Source organism: Aotus nancymaae, unplaced genomic scaffold (assembly GCF_030222135.1).
Source record: "Aotus nancymaae isolate 86718 unplaced genomic scaffold, 86718_ANA_hifiasm-v0.15.2.pri h1tg000002l, whole genome shotgun sequence".
NCBI classification, from domain to species: Eukaryota; Metazoa; Chordata; class Mammalia; order Primates; family Aotidae; genus Aotus; species Aotus nancymaae.
This window is the reverse complement of record NW_026988413.1, coordinates 23,815,711-23,834,359: the sequence shown is the minus strand read 5'-3', so window position 1 is coordinate 23,834,359 and position 18,649 is coordinate 23,815,711. Positions and strand designations below refer to the sequence as shown.

The window sequence follows — 18,649 nt, the reverse complement described above, 5'->3', positions numbered from 1 at the left end:
GCGTGGAAAAAAGGAATCTGTGGTGTGGTCTGTTTGTTTTTCAGTTATACTGTCTTTTCTTTCTTTCTTTTTTTTTCTAAATTTGTTTTAAGTTCTGGGATGCATGTGCAGAACCTGCAGGTTTGTTATATAGGTATACACTTGCCATGGTGGTTTGCTGCACCCATCAACCCGTCATCTACATTAGGTATTTTTCCTAATGCTCTCTCTTCCCTAGCCCCCCATCCCCTGACAGACCCCGTGTGTGATATTCCCCTCCCTATGTCCATGTGCTCTCTTTGTTCAACTGCCACTTATGAATGAGAAATACTGTCTTTTCTTTATCAATATTCATTTGTTTATTCCTGTGCATGTGCTTTTAGGACTATCTGGAAATGTATGAGCATTGGGAAAAAGTGAAGTCACAAATAAACCTAATGTAGAAACATTAGTTTTACAGAATAAAGAAAAGCATTTCTGTTCATATTCATTTTCGCATTTGACTGAATTTTTAAAAAATCACTTGTGCTTAAGGCAAACTTCGCACATAGGCATCTAGCAGAGAACCCCCTCTTTCATTTAAATGCACACCCTCACACATTTGTCATCATCAGATAAATTTGATTTAAAGCCTGACAAAATTCTAAAAGCAAGGAAGCCGAAAAAAGCTCGAAGTCAGAATAAAGATAAATGAAGATACTCATTATAAGACTTAGGAAGTTGCAGCTGGTTTAGCTTTCCTGCGCGTCCAGGAGACGCAGAAGGAAAACTACGATTCCCAGAGTGCTTAGAACAAACACGCGCATCGCGGCCTCGAAACTTGCCCCCTTAGTCCCGCCTCCTCCCTTCAGTGATTGGATTTTACACTTCCGCGCCTCTGGAATTCTCTTCATCCATTGGTGGAGACTCAGGGTCGAATACAGAATTTACGCACGCTTGGCTTCCTTGGAGCCTAGCGGCTCTCCTCACGTCCAAGATGGCGGCAGAAGCAGCTGGTGGGAAATACAGAAGCACAGTCAGCAAAAGCAAAGACCCCTCGGGGCTGCTCATCTCTGTGATCAGGTGAGGGAGGCAGGAGGCAGGGTCTGGGGATGGGGGGCAGCGGCTCGACCTCCGCTTTGGAAGGGAGAAGGGTTAGCTGGGTCTCACCCTGCTCTCCCTCCCCTTCCCTCCTTGCCTCCCGCAGCTCCTCCCCAGGGCCCTAACCCCTCCCCAGGGCCCTAACCCCTCCCCAGGGCCCCAGCAATTTCCCTGCCCGTCTTTTTTTCTGGGGTTAGCTATAGAGGGAGGAGCCCCGTCTCAGTCTTTTCTTTAGGGGCAACACCTTCTATTAGCGTTCCCGGCCCTTAAAGTATGCTGTTTGGGTTTGGTAGAGAAAACCAGGTGAAGGTGTGTTCATTGATTTCCAAAATGCGTATTTATTGTTTTACTGTAGCAGCACTCACTGAGAAAGGCGTCTGGTTTCTTGGACTTTGGGGTGGAAGGCCTTGGAGTCCGGAGACTCCTGTCACGAGTTGCAGATTGTGTTTTCACACTCTGGATACTTTCAACCACCTGTGCGTGGCCCAGCCTCACATACGGGAATCTGCAATGAGCTGGTAGAAGGACTGTGGGTTTGAAGGCACACATCGGTTTTCGATTTTTGCTCTGCCTTTTCCTGCCTTCCCATTCTGGTCTATTTCTTAAAAGAAACAAAACCAAACCAATTTCAAGTTATTCACCATGCATTCTCCCTCTGCACCTCCCAGAAGATTGGGGTGGGAGTGGAGTGGGAGTGGTGGACCTTTTAGGAGCTTTTGAAAAAGAATCAAATATATTGAGGTTGGGGGAACCCTTTCAGCACCTTGAAGATGATACAGGGACTGACTAAAACCATCTAAATAAAATTTATTATGGCACGTTTTTTACGTTGTTGGCATTTGAATTTCAAGTCAGTTATTTTTCATAAACACTCCTACTTTTCCCCCACGTATGCTAAACTTTTGTTTGCATTCTTGGAAGGCTCCTGGAGTGTCTTGATCTCATCTTTTCAAAACCCAGGGCCCAACATTATCTGGTAGGTACTGAGCACTTCAATGAATGAATATATCGGACCATTAAAACAGCTTGCCACTCACTAAGACACATCTCATAGGTCTTATTTAGGGGCCTTTAAGATTATGGCCTGTTAAATCATTACTCTTAGTTTCATTTTGGTCGTAAGAGAATAAATCTGTGTGGAAATGCTTAGGAGACTTGGCTGACCATACAGAGGAAGTACTGTTGTGAATCTGTAGGCCCGCACACAGGTAGCGTAGATGTATCTAGTGATACTAAAATTCCAGTTAGAATGTCGTTTCCCATCTGAATTTCCTGTGAAATTATAATGCCTGGACATGAATTTATTTGGATCCTTTTTTGAACTTTTTTTTTTCTGCCTTATCAACATTCATTTAAACAGTAGGTATTTAGTGCCAGTTTGTAGTGTGGTGTCTGGCACGTGTTACGTATTTAATATTTGTTGACTGAGTAAATGCCCTGAGTTTTGCAAAGATGAAGCAGACACAATGTTACCCTTGAGGAGAGTATAGTTCATCTGGGAGTGGCTGTTTCCAATGGAAGTGAAATGTGCCATCTCATCTGTGTACTTTTGATTCTCCAGGCTGTTCCCATTTCTTTTATTCTATTTGTGTTTTCTTCAGTTCCAGTTGAATTTACTTTAAATGTCATATTTTTGAAAACAGCATGAAAACCAACCTAAAGCTTTTTTTACTAATGCTAATTCAGAACATACATTGCCTTCGGTTGACCATTCCTTAATGGTCTTAATGTTCTCCGGGAGAAATCCCCTACTGCTCCGTGGTGTGCACCGTGATTTTGTGGTTATCCATCCATCTCTTTTGACACTTTATTAATATATGACCTTCACTTTATCACTGTGATTTAGGCTTAGGCATTTTTTACTTTGATTTCTGTTGTGCATTATTGCTTTTCATTTTTCTTTTTCTTTTTTTTTTTTTGAGACAGAGTCTTGCTCCATCACCAGACTGGGATGCAGTGGTGCGATCTTGGCTCACTGCATTCTCCACCTCCCGAGTTCTAGCGATTCTCCTGCCTCAGCCTCCCGAGTATCTGGGATTACAGGCGTGCACCACGACACCCAGCTAATTTTTGTATTTTTAGTAGAGATGGGGTTTCACCATGTTGGCCAGGATAGTCGCGATCTCCTGACTTTGTGATCTGCCCGTCTCAGCCTCCCAAAGTGCTGGGATTACAGGTGTGAGCTATGGCACCCAACCCTCATTTTTCTGCTTTGTCTTTGACCACCTCAGACCATTGAATAACACTTTTGTTATATATTTTTTTACGAGCATGGTGTAAGGAAATGTCTAGACCTAGTATCCTGGGCAAGTTTAGTAAGGCTTGGGATGTATCATTATATATGACCTTAAGACCAAATACTGTTGGTGTTTGTATTTCCACATTTCTTTGAGTCACAGGGAGACTTTGGTGTTAGAGTAAGGATGTTGGTAGCTATAACTTCCTATTATTTCCTTCCTAGTATGCTTTTAAACATACCCAGTGGTTTAAATTTTATAAACAGTGGTAGTGAATGAGAGGAGAGTGGTAGTATTACTTTAGTGTTTGGGATGGAGAATCGGGGGAGAGTTCTGAGGGTGATAGAACCAGGAATGTGTATTTCTTGTTAGTAAATTGCACTGTCACTAGGAAGTTGCTGCTTGTTTTTCTGTTCAATTTGTATCCTTATGTTTCCCTTCTTGCAACATCGTATTCACTATTCTTAATTCCTCATATAAAACTTTGATTACCTCCTCCTATCTTTAACCTTTTTATTTCAAATTCTCCCCCAAAGACTGTAGCTTTCTTGTTGCTTTGGCAACAAGCCACAAAAAGGAAAACCCATCTGAGGCTCACGTTTATAAGGTCTGAGCATTCCTAAGATGTACCGGGTACCGGCCAGTTCTCTTTCATGTTTCAATGGACTTATTTTGTCACAAAATAAATTACTTGTTATAGAGTCTACTGTCTTTTGAAAAGTTTGATCAGTTTGTCTTTTTTTTTTAATCTTTTTCTATCACTGAGTAGCTTTTCTTTTTTGAATAGTGAATGTTAAAAATGCTCCTTTAATTCTCTTGCTCACGTGTCAAAATGTCATTTCTATACTACCTTATGTATTATCATAAAATTTTGTATTTTTTCAATGCTTTTCCTAATAGTCGGAGTAGCATTTATTGTTACAGTCATTTTTAATGTTGTATTTTAACACTACAGGTGGATAAGTATTTGACTTAAGTACAGAGTAGGTATAGACGTGGGGAATATCCAATTCATCGCTATTTCCAGCCTGTGTACTAAATAGTTAAAAAGTCTGTATTTTGCTAGTATAAAGTATTTGGTAGTATAAAGTGTTTAAACTTTAAAGCATTTAAAAGCCAAAAATTAAGATGTAGTATAGTTGTAATGCAAGTATTATATGATTTTTTAAGTGACTTGAGACTCAAAAATTTTTAATTGTTTAAGAATATTGGATAAAAATATTTTAGGACAGCCAGATGTTTCAAAGGGTAGACTTCCAGGGCTTTACGGAAGAGGTCCTCAGGCCTGTGAGGTGGGGCTTTGCTGAGGGGGCAGATAGTGCTTGGGAGTCAGAGGCTACGATCAACTGCAGCTTTTGGTTTTAAGTCTTACCGCTGGCCCTTTAAAATGGAACTAATTGGGTGGACAGAATCCTGATTACCTGCTGATGTATGATGTGCGATTTGGGCAATTTTACACATACACATACACACACCTACTTTTCAGTTGACCTGCTGATGTATGATTTGGATACAATTTTTCTACCTTTCTGTTGATTTCCCCTGCCAACCTTTTGTTTGATGGCAAGTCAGAGGAGGCAGCCTCTCTAGATGGGAAATAAGAAAGATGGCATTTTGGAGATACTTTATTTCTGTGAGTTCTTGTCAGATTTTTAATTGGGAAATGTGTCTACCACTTACTGTTAGGTGATTTGCTTTCCAATTAAATGTTGTCTCTCTTTATAACTTGGCCTGTAATGGCCAGTTTAATTGGGAAGACAAACTTTGGTTGTGACTTCAGGAGACCTTATTGAAACCTTGGAGCAGAGCTTTTGAAGACACATTCTGGTTACAGATGTCAAGGAGGTTTGAAGGCAGTGGAAGGCTCACGTTTTCATCAACTTTTATGTCTTCACAGAAGTTGAAATTTCAAAAACTTAGAAAATCCTTTATTGTAGACACCTGTTAAATTTCCTTCCTCTGAGAGTATTTTGGTCAGCTCTGTGTTTAATTCAAAGTAAACTTTGTTGAAGGGGTCTAGGCTTTGATCAGGGCTTTGAACAAACAGCTTTGAGGTTCATGACACAGTTTGTGGCAGGGAAGGAAAGTGGTCACTCTGTTTTGAGTGAAGTCCTGGAAGTTGGGTTAGGTGTTAATGCTTTTTTTCAGCACCATGTCTTCTCTTCATTTGAGCCCATCACATAATGGTTTTTTGGTTTCTAGTTCTCTTTGCACTCTAGTACGTCCTGGCCCTACCGTTGCTGTGTTGTTTGAAAATTACTACTAGAATACCCAGAAACAATGCTGTCAGGGAATCCTGAGATGTCCGGCAGCGTATGTGAATGTAAGGGGCCAAAAAATTCCCATATTCTGACTAAACATGCAGGTTAGCATCTTGTGGACCCATGTTTTAGTGTACCTTGTGTAATTGTTAACACTGGGATTTCTTGAAGGCTTTGAGGCCTTTTGTTTTGATGGTGGGTGGTGTGGTCAGGTTTTTTTAAGCCATTACTTGTAGATAGGTGTGGTCATAGCCTGTGGTGAGAAGTGCTGTGGTGGTATGTTGTAGTTGAAACTTGCTGTATTACCTGTATAACCTTAGACCAGTTACTTAAAACCACCATCTTAGTTTCCTCAGAGTGGTTGGAAAATGGGCTAATAATACGATCTGTGGTTTTTTGGAACATCTCATGAGGTAAGAGTATATAAAAGTGCCTAGCACAGTTTGGCACACAGTAGACACTCAGATGTTCATTTCCTCCTTTCTAGGATCTGTAGTCTCTGGTTAAGAAGCTTCTTTTGGTTTTAATATATTTGCCAGATAGCAACTAGGTTATAATGTTAATTTTCCACCGGGAATAACCTTGACGGGTTGACTAGAGTGTTTGATTCCATTTGTCAGAATGTTGTCTTTGTAACTAGGAAATCTTGTACAGCTGAATTAAGATAGTACTATTATTTGGTAATTTGAGAGTCAGCTAAAAAAGCTAGACTTAAATATATTTTCCTTATGTGTGTATGTAAAACATGTAAAATATAAACACACGTAAAGTATAAAACATATTAGATTAAAAGACTGAAAAGAGTACAAACAAGCAAATCAAGGGGCCCATACTCTTGAGATAATTCTTGTTGTCCTCTAAAAATTATATTGTACAAATTTGTACAGACTAGCATCATAGGAACATTGTCCAGCAATCTCATTTCCCAAAATATTACCTGTTTTTCTTTTTCAGTTTTTCATATGGATCTTGTCCATGTACATACATTTTCTTTTTCTTTTTTTAATATTGCTATACCATCTTCATAGTTATATAAGTTTTTTTAAGTGGAGGACTTAAACATATAGACAACATTAGGGGAGGAAAAAAATCACCCATATTTTCTTTCTTTTCTTTTTTTTTTTTTCTTGAGACAGAGTCTTGCTCTGTCACCCAGGCTAGAGTGCAGTCCTGTGATCTCAGTTCACTGCAACCTCCGCCTCCTGGATTCCAGTGACTCTCCTGCCTTAGCCTCCCAAGTACCTGGGACCATAGGTGCATGACACCACACCCAGCTAATTTTTGTGTTTTTAGTAGAGAGATGGTTTCACCGTGTTGGCCAGGCTGGTCTCAAACTCCTGACCTCAGGTGATCCGCCTGCCTCGGCCTCCCAAAGTGCTGGGATTATAGGCGTGAGCCACCATGGCTGGCCCACCTATATTTTCTTCACCAGAATTATGCACTATTAATACTTTTGGTTCCAGTTTAAGAAAAAGAAATCACTGTATTGTTATAAAAATAGTATTCTCATGATAAATAATTCAAACAATGAAAATGCAGAAAAACATGAAGATGAAAGTAAGAAAAAATTATTTCAAATTTTATCCTCAGCAAGTTACTATCATTGATAAGATGAACCTAATTCCAGACCCCTCTCTTTTCTGTGTAAATGTATGTGTGTATTTGAAATGTTGATGGCCAGAAATATATATTTTTTAATTAAATATGGGATCTTACTCTATATGCTAATTTTACTTGTCCTCCTTTTTGAGGTATACATGTATATGCTAGAGTGCACAAATCTCAAGTATATGGCTTGATGAATTTTTGCCTGTGTAACTACTGTCTAGCTGAAGATAAGGAACAAAGAGTGTCATCCTAGAATGATCCTTTCCTATCAGTTTTTTTCCGGTACATTTTGTGTGTGTGTGTGTGTGTGTGTGTGTGTGTGTGTGTGTATAAGGATATCCATTTCTGGCACCACTTGTTAAAAAGACTATCCTTTATTTGCTTTCTTTTGCAACTTGGTCAAAAACCAGTTTACCAATTTTATGTGCGTGGGTTTATTTCTTGACTTTCTAGTCTGTTCCATTTGTGTTTATATTGATAACAATACTACACTGTCTCGATTACTGCTTTTGTAAGTTCTGAAGACAGTGTAAGCCCTTTAACTTTATTCTACTTTTTCAAAGTAGTTTTGGGTCTTCTAGGTTGTTTGCATTTTCTTACGAATTTCAGAATAAGCTAGTCAATTTCTACAGTAAAACCTGTTGGGATTTTGATTGGGATTAATATATGGAATTGACATCTTTATTTTGAGTCTTCTGATCCATGGATGGGGGTATATATTCCATTTAATTCTTCATCAAATTTCCAAAATTTGACCACATAACACCTCTTAATATTTTGTAAAACATTGTTTCTGAGGAACTCACCAGAAAACAAGATCACTGTGGACAGTGCTTGAAGAAGGATGTGAGGCTTAAAATAGAAGTAGAAAAAGAGGTAGAGTTGGGTGAAGTAAGAGTAGGGGGGAGATTTTAAGTTGACTTTGTCAGTGTTGGACTCAATTTTATGCCTTAGTGAGGTGATTTTACTTGATTTTAGATAATAGCCTTCTTTGTTGCCTAAGAGATTTGTAGCTATTCGTCTCCAGAAGTGTTCTGTAACTGAGTTAATTGAAATATTGGAAAACTCTATGTGTTGGGTGTAGTAATTGGCCCTAAGTGCTGTCTGAAGCAAGACACCAATGAATTTTCAATTGACTTTACAGCAAAAATTGTTCACTGTCACTTGATACTAAATAAATCTCTTTGTACTGTTAGGGGATATTGTTTTTATGCATCAGAAAACTTTTTCAGAGGGACTTGTCATTGTGAATTGCTATCAATTGGGATGGGATTATCTTGTATTTTGTGCACTCTAATAAGACATAATTAAGAAACAGGCAATCACAATGTATAATTGAATATAGTAAAATCCGATTTAAAAGTGTAATGTAGATTTGGTTATGCTTTGAGTGAAGCCGTATCTTAAGTGATTATATAGGGATACAAATCTCCAACATTTCTTTAATGTGTAATTTTTTTTACACATTAAACTCAAAATTCTGAGTAACACAGAATTATGATGAGGGTCTCTTATTTTTATAATTCACTGGGAGCATATATAGGCTGTTCATCGTATACACAATATTCAGCTTAGAATAATAGGCTTGGAAGACCTATTTCTTGTTTCTTTAGTGTTTATATTCTTACCTATCTCTTTTCCTCTTCAGTTTGTACTTTGAGTCTATTCATACTTAAGACTGTCTTCTGTTTCCCTGACGACATAATAGGTATATGGTGCTGTCAGGCATTTCTTAGATTGGCTATTTCGTATTTTAAAGGCAAAGAGAACCTGACTGTCACACTGTGAAATTAAGGCTGAATAGATCTAATAACATAACCTAATGTCTTCTGGTTAAAAGCAATTTGGAAAAGAAAACAGGATTTATGTTGTAAAGAATCACATCAGTTTTACTCTTTTTTCTTGCTTTGGGATCAGTAGCAACAGGAATATTATGTTCTGGAAAGATCAGTAAGCTAATAATTCATTATTTTTTTCCATCTTGTAGTGAGGTTTTATGTTGTAAAGAATCACATCAACTGTAGACATTTTTTCTTGCATTGGGATCAGTAGCAACTGGAATATTATGTTCTGGAAAGATCAGTAAGCTAATAATTCTTTTTTTTCCCATCTTGGAGTGAGGTTCTGAAATTAGTCTTCAGCATTTGTTGAAAGTTTATACTTAGTTTTTGCCTTATGATAATGTCTTAGAATATTTTGTAAATAAATCAGGATGACTCCCTCTCTAGTACTCTTTCCATTATGCAGTTTAAGAAATTTCATTTGGGCCAAGATTGCGCCACTACACTGTGGCCTGAGCGACAGAACTAGACTGTCTCAAAAAAAAAAACAAAAAAAACATCTCATTGGAATTGCCCCAACAAGAGAGACGGTAGTGCTGATTGGGCGGTTCAGGTGCTTGATGAGTAGAAAAGGCAGGGATTCAGTGACATAGTTTATCCAGTTAGGTGCCCATTTTGAGTACTTTTAAGAATGAGAGGGGTCACTGTGGAGATTTGATTCTTATTGTAGATGTGCTCTGTAGAGCTGTTGCTTCCTGATAAGTGATTTTTGGATATGTGAAGCTCTACTTGTAATTAGTTTTTCTGAGTTGCTTGAAGGGATTTCCATTAATTGTTTTGTTAATCTTTATTATTCCTAGAGGAGAGGTCAGTGGATGCCAACAAGTAATGTCCTTAGTAGACAATTAAGCCCATTAACTGTTTTCAGATGGCATGACTTAATGCTAATTATTCTGCAGGTGTTGCCAAAATTCAGGTGTATTACATTAAATATTTCTTATGGCCGGTTAATTAGTTTTAATTATCTGGGGCTGTATTAGGCATCTAATTCTTGTGGATTTGCCAAGAGTCTGTGTTGCTTATGACTAAGGAGAGTGACTGATAACATCTATTTTGAGAAATTAACCAATCAAAATAACACTGCCTGTGTTTTAAGGTGTGGTGTATTAGTCTGCTTGGGCTGCCATAACAAAACACCAAAGACTGGGTGGCTAAACCAATAGACATGTATTTTCTCACAGTTCTGGAGGCTACAAGTTCAAGATCAAGATCAGCTCATCAGGGCTGGTTTCTAGGGAAGCCTCTTGCCCAGCTTGTAGATGGCTCCTTTGTTCTGCTGTCACATGGCCTTTGCTGTCTAAGTGTGTGGAGAGGGCTTCTCTTTCCTCTTCCTTCTAAGGATGTCAGTCCTTTTGGATTAAGGCCCACCCTTATGACCTCACTTAACCTTTATTACCTTCTTTGTAGGCAGCGTATTCAAATACAGTAACAGTGAGAGTCAGGGATTCAATATTTGAATTTCAGAGGGACATAGTTCAATTCATAACAGGTGGTACCCTGGGAATAAAATATCCTAAACTGCTTCTAGAGTGACAATCTGTCATCACCTACAGGTAGTCTTGAGGCTCAGGCAAGATCCCTGGTCAAGCTGTTAATTTTTCACAACTGCTTATCAGTCTTAACTGCATTTATTTCTGGCTTATAATATTAAAGTTAATAAAACATAATTTGATCTGTTTAGTCCTGTAAGTTCCCTAAATTCTAGCCTTAAATTAAAATGAATTGTTGGAAAATCTTTATACTTGGGCTATATTCAGATTTTTCAAAATCTCAGCCTGAGTTGAGTTTGAATATTATGTTCTTGAAGGAACTTACAAGAAATGGCCATGTTTCAGAAGATTGTTAAGGACATCTTTTGCTATATTAGGTCTTCCGTGTTTTTTTAAGTGGAAGATTTCTTTTAGAATTTAGGACTAGTTTAAAATTTACTTCCTTAGAGGAACTGGAGTCCCTATTTTTGAGAATGAGAGTTATGTCATGTGATGTGTCTCCTTTTGTCTGGGCTGCTAGGAAGCTCAGATTTAGTTTGGGGGCTCACTTCATATGGATTGTGCTTGCCCATATGATCTGCATAGTTGTGTTTTACATTTGTTTGGTGTTGTTTAGCCCTGCATCTCTTTAGTCCCACTTTCTCCTTTGTATTTGACTTTTTATTATTTATATTCTTTTACAAACCATCTCACATCTTTTTGGGGAAGAGATGGGATATGATTAAAATGAATCTTGAACGTAGATCTTGTTACTCAGTTTCACCATTAAATACAGGTTGAAAAGTTACCAGTTTTTGGCTGGGTGCTCATCCCCAAGTAGCTTCATAAGACACTCAGAGTAAAAGCCCACAAAGTTGTGCCTGGTCTGGCTCCCAGTTTTCTCCTTGATTCATTTCCTATCACTGTCACTCTTCCTCAAGTCTCTAAAGCCACATTGACCTCCTTCCCATCCCATGTTCCTTGAGCAGACTAAACACACCTGTTTCAGGGTCTGTTCTCTCTGGAATCAGCTTCCCAGAGAGTGTCCTTTCTCTCTCACTTCCTAGTAAGCTGTATTCAAATGCCATGTTTATCTGAGAGGCCCTCCCTGGCCTCCTTATGTGAAGTATTCTCCTTCCTCCTTGCCTGCCGCGGCTTTTGTGTAGCTGCTACTTCCCTGCTCCCCTCACTAGAATATAAGCTTCATGAGGGAGGGATTGGTTTTGTTGATTGCTGTATGTATCTCTGGCCCCTTAGAATGGTGCCTGGTAAGTAATAGATACTTAGTGAATATTTGTTGAATGAAGAAGTGAATTAAATAGGGTCACGAGTAACTGTCATTTGTTCTTTTCTGCAGATTTTTGTGCTTACATTTCATGCAAAACAATTTAGTTGCAATTGTTTCTTAAGACTGGGAACCACCCTCCATGACCTCTCCAGATCCTTCATCGCACTGCTGCTCATTACTTAGCTTTTACTAAGCACTTAATATACCAGGCACTGTAAGAATATAAAGAAAAGATCTGATCTCAGCTCAGAAATAAATATCCTCAGGAACTTTAGAAAGGGGTAGGCTTTAGGGGATTTGGGTTAACAGTGTTGTGATTGATAGATTATTTATTTTGTTCCTGATAATGTATCAGCCAACACTTCTGTCACACTTTATATTTTCAAAACACATTCACATACTTCTCTAGTCCTTAAAACATCCTGGTAAGGCAGGTAGTCTTATTATCTTACCTGTTTTACAAAGAAAAAAACAGACGCAGAAAAGTTAAGGCACTTACTGAAGGTCAGATAGCTTGAAAGTTGCAGAGCTTTATTTGAATCTGGGTTTTTAAAAAATTCCAGAACCTGTGTTCCTTTAAAATATATGCAGATGGCTCTTGTTTGACATACTTGATGAGGTAGTAAGAGACTTTTCTGGTGTATTCCTAATGGTAGAATTCTAGATTTGGGTTTTTCTTTTTGCACCCTTTTATTCCACTTGAGTGATGAGTTACTTTTGGTGACTGACCTTATTTTCACAGGTGTGCTTTTTCCTTTATTTGATCTTTCTTTTGTCTTTCAGAATAATACTGACTTTTATGTATTTTCTCCTGTCTGGACTCCATTACTCTGTTAAGTCCAAAGTGAAAGCAAAATTGCTCCACAGAAGGAACCAGTGATGGTGACTGGTTATTTTCCTTTCAAAACATTTGATCAATTACACTGAAATACAGAAGCTAGTATGAAACTGGGAAACAGACAAATTCAGTTTTAGATCTCCAATTATTTACCCTGGGTTTTAATGCTTGTTTATGGGACTCACTTGGAGCTCATGATTGTGAATACACTAGAACTTTGAAAAGTATTTGTTCCTACTAGATGCTGTTAACAGTAGCTTAACATGTTACCATGGTCCTTTTAGCCCTTTATGTAAATAAATTCCTTCCTGGGGATTAATTAGTCATGGTTAAGATGTAATTCATCATGCAAAATACCAGAGCTGTCTTAGTGAAAAATTCTTAATGATCCAGAAATGTCTTTGTGTCCAGCTTAACTGGAATCTAGTTTATTCTTTTATGTTCCTCCATGAACTTGACAATAGTTTTTAAGTCATAATCGTTTTGAGATAGGAATGGAAAAAAAACTAGAGTGATTCAATAACTTGAACACATCTTGGGTTGGCAACGTTATACCATTTGTCCTTTGATCATGTCTTATATTTAGCTCATGCTTTTGAATCTTGTCCAGACTCAAGACTGTTATTACTGAAAAAGCTGCTTGGTACTCTCTTTTCATCTCTAGCTGTCTGCTGTTCTCTTTACATATGAACTGTGGCTTGATGAGAGTACAGTCCTGCAGCTCAGAATTTGAAGGCAGGGAAGATAGGATTTTGTAACACGTATAGTAGAAAGAGCGTGGATTTCAGAGTCAAATATACTTAGCTTTAATTTCAACGTTGATATTAACTGTGCATTTGTATAAGTTACTTTACCTCTCTAAGCCTCTGATTCCTTATCTGTAAAAAGACTGGTGATAATATTTTATTATACTAGACTGCTTTGAGTATTGTCTTAGATTAGTTATGCAAAATAACCACTGTATTGCCTGGTATATTATAGACACTCAGTAGTTTGTATCCTGTGCCTCACTTTCACCTTCCTTTCCAAACATGTAGGACACAAGGATGCATGTAAATTTCTGCATTTAGTTTTAAAATTCTACAAGTAGAGGATGAGTGAGAGCTGACATGTCAGCACTTACTGTCAAAGGGATCTCAGATAATTTTTGTACTATATTTTAAAAAATGCAATGTAGTTTTAGGCTAAATTATTAGAAATATAGTGTTCATGTTGTGCGACATAAAACCTCTTTCCATTTGGAAGTATGTTGTGTTCACTTCTGAGCACATCTGAGAGGCAGATTAGTGAAGCCAGTAAGAGTCATACGGCCCAGGTTTGAGGTCAGACTCTGCTCCTTGAAGACTGTGCCTTGAATAAAAAACTCAGTCTCTTTATTTCTACAAAGTATGATACTGATATGGTTTGCCTGGGTCCACATTTCATCTTGAATTTTAACTCCTACAGTTCCCACATGTTGTGGGAGCAACTCAGTAGGAGGTGATTGAATTATGGGGGTGTGTCTCTCCTGCACTGCACTTTTTCTTGATAGTGAATGGGTCTCATGAGATCTGATGGTTTTAAAAGGGGGAGTTTCCCTGCACAAGCTCTCTTCTCTTGTCTGCTGCCACATGAGATGTTCCTTTTACCTTCTGCCATGATTATGAGACCTCCCCAGCCACATGGAATTGTCCAGTAAACCTCGTTCTTTTGTAAATTGCCCCCCTCAGGTATGTTTTTATCAGCAGCACGAAAACAGACATATAATACAGGTACCTACCTCATAAGGTTGGTTCTGAATACATGAATTATTATGTGTAAGCCACTTAGATTAATGCCTGGCACATAGTAAGTTCTATGTGAGTGTTACCTGTTTTTGAGGTGACTTCAGAGGAAAGCAAGAAGGATGGTGGGCTGCTGGAAGTCATGGTGTGGAAGAAACAGTTGAAGAAATTGGAGGTGTTTAACCCAAGAAAGAACTATTGAGAGTCCTTTACCATTTAAAGGGAAATTGTATGGAAGAAAGAATAGACATTTTTTATATTACAGAAAAAGATGGGACTAGGATCAATGGGTAGAACTTATAAAGAGGCTGATTTTATTTTAACAGAAGGCTTTATAATAAGTAGAGCTGTTCAAAATTGCAGTGAATTGCTTTGTGAGCTGATAGAGCTCTGCATTGCACAGAGGCTTAGAAGGCTGAAGAGAAGGTCATGACTTGACTGGTGGGGTGAGCTCAATGACAAGTGTTCTCTTCTGCCCTGCTGTCTCTTCAGGTTAAGGGACTAGTGATAATCCCACACTGAAATTTGCTGGGATTTGCTAGCATGCATGAGAACTTTCTCCTAGAATTAGTCAGCTCTTTCATGCTTTTATGGTCTATGATTTATTCATTTTTATTGAATATTTATCTCAGACAAATATTTATTGTCCGAGACATTGTATTTCTGGTCTCATATTGCAGAAAAGAAAACAGAGCTTGGAAATGAATACTCACTGCCTACTGTTGCTTGGCACCATGCATTCAATCCTTGAAGGAACCCAGTGACTTTACCTCAGGTCTCTTGTGTTTCTGAAGTTCTTGTGAGCCAAGCACCAATTGCCCTTTGTTTTAGATTATCTTGCCAAGGACATTTGTTTAGCAAACAGCTTTGGAAGATAGAGATAGTCTCTCCCTCCAGAACAAGGGGCAGGTGTGTTTCCAGTCCAGTCTCTGAGCTTAGATTCAATTTTCTGAGCTCAGGGTTCTTCTCCAGGAGCTGCCTATGTGGGCAGGCTTCTCTTTGGGCCCATCTGCCTAACCCCTGTGGGACTTGGGGGCAAGGGGAACTGAGGTGAACATGCTGTACTTACTCCAATTGCTATGCTGTGGGTGTGATCAAGTCTTGAGGAGTTTAGGAGCTCCAGTTTTGTGTCTTCTGCCAGCATCTGTGAAACTGTGGCTACCCTCTTAGCTTGCGAGTAGGATAAAATCTCAGCCTTCACTATTCTAGACATGAAGGAGGAATAAAGTGAGAATCAGATAATTTAAACCTAATGGCCAGAGTTAAGTTATCTAGTATTTGGGAATGGTGGGGTTTTAACTTTTGTCTTCAGAAGAAGTACTTTTTATTATATTATGGAAAAACGCTATTGCCTTTGCTGCTGCTATTACTACTGTTACTACTAGAGCAATAATAGCTAATGATGACAACCAACATTTGTTGAGTGCTAATGACATACCAAGCTTTGTTTGATCTCATTTAATTCTCACTCAACCCTATGTGGAAGGTATCATAGTATTTCCACTTCATAGATGAGCAGAATAAGATGCCATTACCAAGGTCATGAGTAGTCAATATGATGGAGCCACGATTCTAACCCAGGCAGCTTTACTCTGCCTGAAGAGACCCCACTCTAGCTGTTATGAGCGCAATCTGAAAGCAGACCAACCTGAGTTTTAAATCCCCATACTATTCCTAACCTTCGTTGTGTGAGGTGGTGCAAATTAATTTAACCTCTTCAAATCTCAGCTGTTTCATCTGTAAAAAGAGGGGAGGGAATAATAACAGGACTTACTCCAAAGGCCTGTTACGAGGATTAAACATACATTCTATAAAATGTGCAACACAGCTGGCTCCTGGCAGCTAGTAAGCCTCTCTAAATATTAGAGACTATTATTATTTTTATTATCCTTGCTGCCTTCCTTTTCTCTAATTAAAAAAAAAAAAGCTTTAACAGTTTTGCCCTCTGAGTTCTGTACTGTAATTACTTTTCACTAAAGACAAAATGTTACTCATCCCAGTTTACATCAAGAGGATACATTTCAAATGTGGGCAAACCTGGCACAGGATATTTCTTACATAAATATTTTCTTGAAAAAAGGAAAATAGGAGGCAGAACTCCCTGTAGACCCAATTTACTCTCTAATCTTCATTTTAGTAACCCTTTCTATTCCCTAAATAACTCCTAATGATCCAGTAATGTGTTAACAGTGTCAGCTGATGCCAGCAAAGGTGTCCTCGCTGGGCCTGACATTTTCCTTAATGGTAATTCTAACTAGTTAAGGTAAACAATGTGAAATGTTTGGCATATTTTTTTTTTCTACAAATGGTAGTGGAGTGGAAATCATGAAAAGCCTTGTAAAGATGGCAAACTGATCTAATGTAGCTTTGACAATTCCGTGACTGCTGTTACAAGGGGAAATAATAGAGTTAAACAGCTAGCAACTCTTACCTTTGGGACAGTTGATAAATTGAAGGCATTTTCTGATTGTGCTTTACTTTAGATTAACAGCCTGGAAGTTTTCAGATTTAAAGAGCAAAGTTGTGTATCATTGAAACAAGAAGACACGATACATGCTAAGCTGCTCTGTACCCAAATATTGCAAGTAATCTTGGTAGCTCTATCTTTGAAGCCCAGTTTCACTTACATTCCCCACTCTGATTTACTCTAATAGTCCAGCACTTGGGTGGTATTCTGTACCTGCAAGAAACTTTGGAAGTAGTCTGGTTTAGGGGCACCAGTTTGCAGATGAGGAGGCAGGATCTCTCATGTAAAGGCTTTAAATCAAGTCTTGAGGTATCCAGTAGTGTTGCTTTCCCGAGCATCCCGCACTGTCCTTAGTGGCTTTTGCCTTTCCCTTCATTGCCTTTGTTCCTGCCCTCTCCCCACCCCTATTCATGATATAGCTGATCTTTTAGCATCCCTAACACCTAAAAAAAAAATTGTAAAATTCTTTTTGGAGGTTAGATTGAAGTCAAAGACTGCCTTGAATTTCCCCATAAATTGGAAAAGAAGTTTTATATATTGTGTCGCTCATGAGTTAAGATCGTTTGCTCTAAATGACAGTTCAGAGCAGATTGTTGTACAGTATTTTGCTTGCAAATATCTAGAAGTGGATATGTGATTGATTTGCTGACAGACCATCTCTGAAAGCAGTTCTAATGATGGACTTATAATTGATGGCATCCATCATAGAACCTAAAATATCCCCCTCCCTAAATTAAAAAAGATAAATGAAATAAACTAGACTGAATGTATAAGCTGACAAATCTGAGGGAATTTAATGAAACTCTAAATTACCACAGCCAACAGATAAGAGGAAAAGGTTCCTTTGTTAATGATTACAATACTAAATTAAAAAAAATTATCTGAGAAAGATAGTAGAGGAAACAAAGATCTGTGGTCCATGTATCAAATGAAGTTATTGAAATATTTTTAATAAGTATATCTCATTCCCTGCTTATTGTTGATTCATATCAATCTTGTTAGTGCTGTTTGAAGACGAGTGAGTGCAGGAACTGTCCTGTAGGATGTCTTGGATGACTGCTGTTGTAAGAGATTTTAGAATTAATATGACCTTATTTCCAGATTGCTGGGGGCTCCATACCAAATTCAGGTCATTCAAATGAGCTGTTTGGAAGGTGCTTCCTCAGTGTATTTTATCAGTTACTGTGCTTTCAGCTATGTATGAAAGAAGAGCAATTGAAAATGACTTAAACAATGGATATTTATTATCTCCCCTAAGAAGTCCTGAGGTAAGGCAGCTACAGGGCTGGCTGCTTTGATGGCCAAGGACATAGTGGTAGCTTGGCATTCCTCTTGGCTTTTCCTTTCATGGTTGTAACATGGCTGAAGTGTCTTGAGTATCTTACCTTTGTACAGTGACATATAGGGTTGGGAAAGAGACCTTTTCTTGTTATTATTCTTGCAGAAAATTGTTCCTAGTACTTCCTTAGGTCCATCTCATTGACTAGACTTGTCACTGATAAGGAGAATGGAATTATTAGGAATTACAACCGTTCACTCAAATCAAGAGTTACCCAGTCTCTTGAACAGTTCATTGCCTGCCCACTGTCTGATTAAAATCAGTTCTAGTGCCCATGACACAGGTGAAGAGAAGGACCCCTTGGATAGGCAACAACAAATCCACTTAGATGGGCTATTGGAATTTACTGTGGAGGAAGTTTTGTGTTTTCTGTTGGTAACTTATTTCATTTCCCATTTAGTAAGATGAATGTCCTAGCATCTGGACTAAGTCAACTTTCTTTTGCATTTTAAGTTTACTCAACTTCATGTACTCTCTGC

General features: G+C 38.4%; 1 protein-coding gene across 2 annotated transcripts in view; it reads left to right on the top strand.

Moving 5' to 3' along the window:
* The first annotated feature begins 931 nt into the window (after positions 1–931).
* The window catches only part of EXOC4 (exocyst complex component 4), an 819,820-nt gene continuing 802,102 nt past the window's right edge, over positions 932–18,649 (top strand). For both annotated transcript variants that reach the window (XM_012473980.2, XM_012473981.3), the window contains exon 1: positions 932–1,041. In XM_012473980.2, coding sequence (XP_012329403.1) covers positions 956–1,041 — 86 coding nt within the window. In that variant the 5' untranslated portion in view covers positions 932–955. The remainder of the gene's footprint in view (positions 1,042–18,649) is intronic.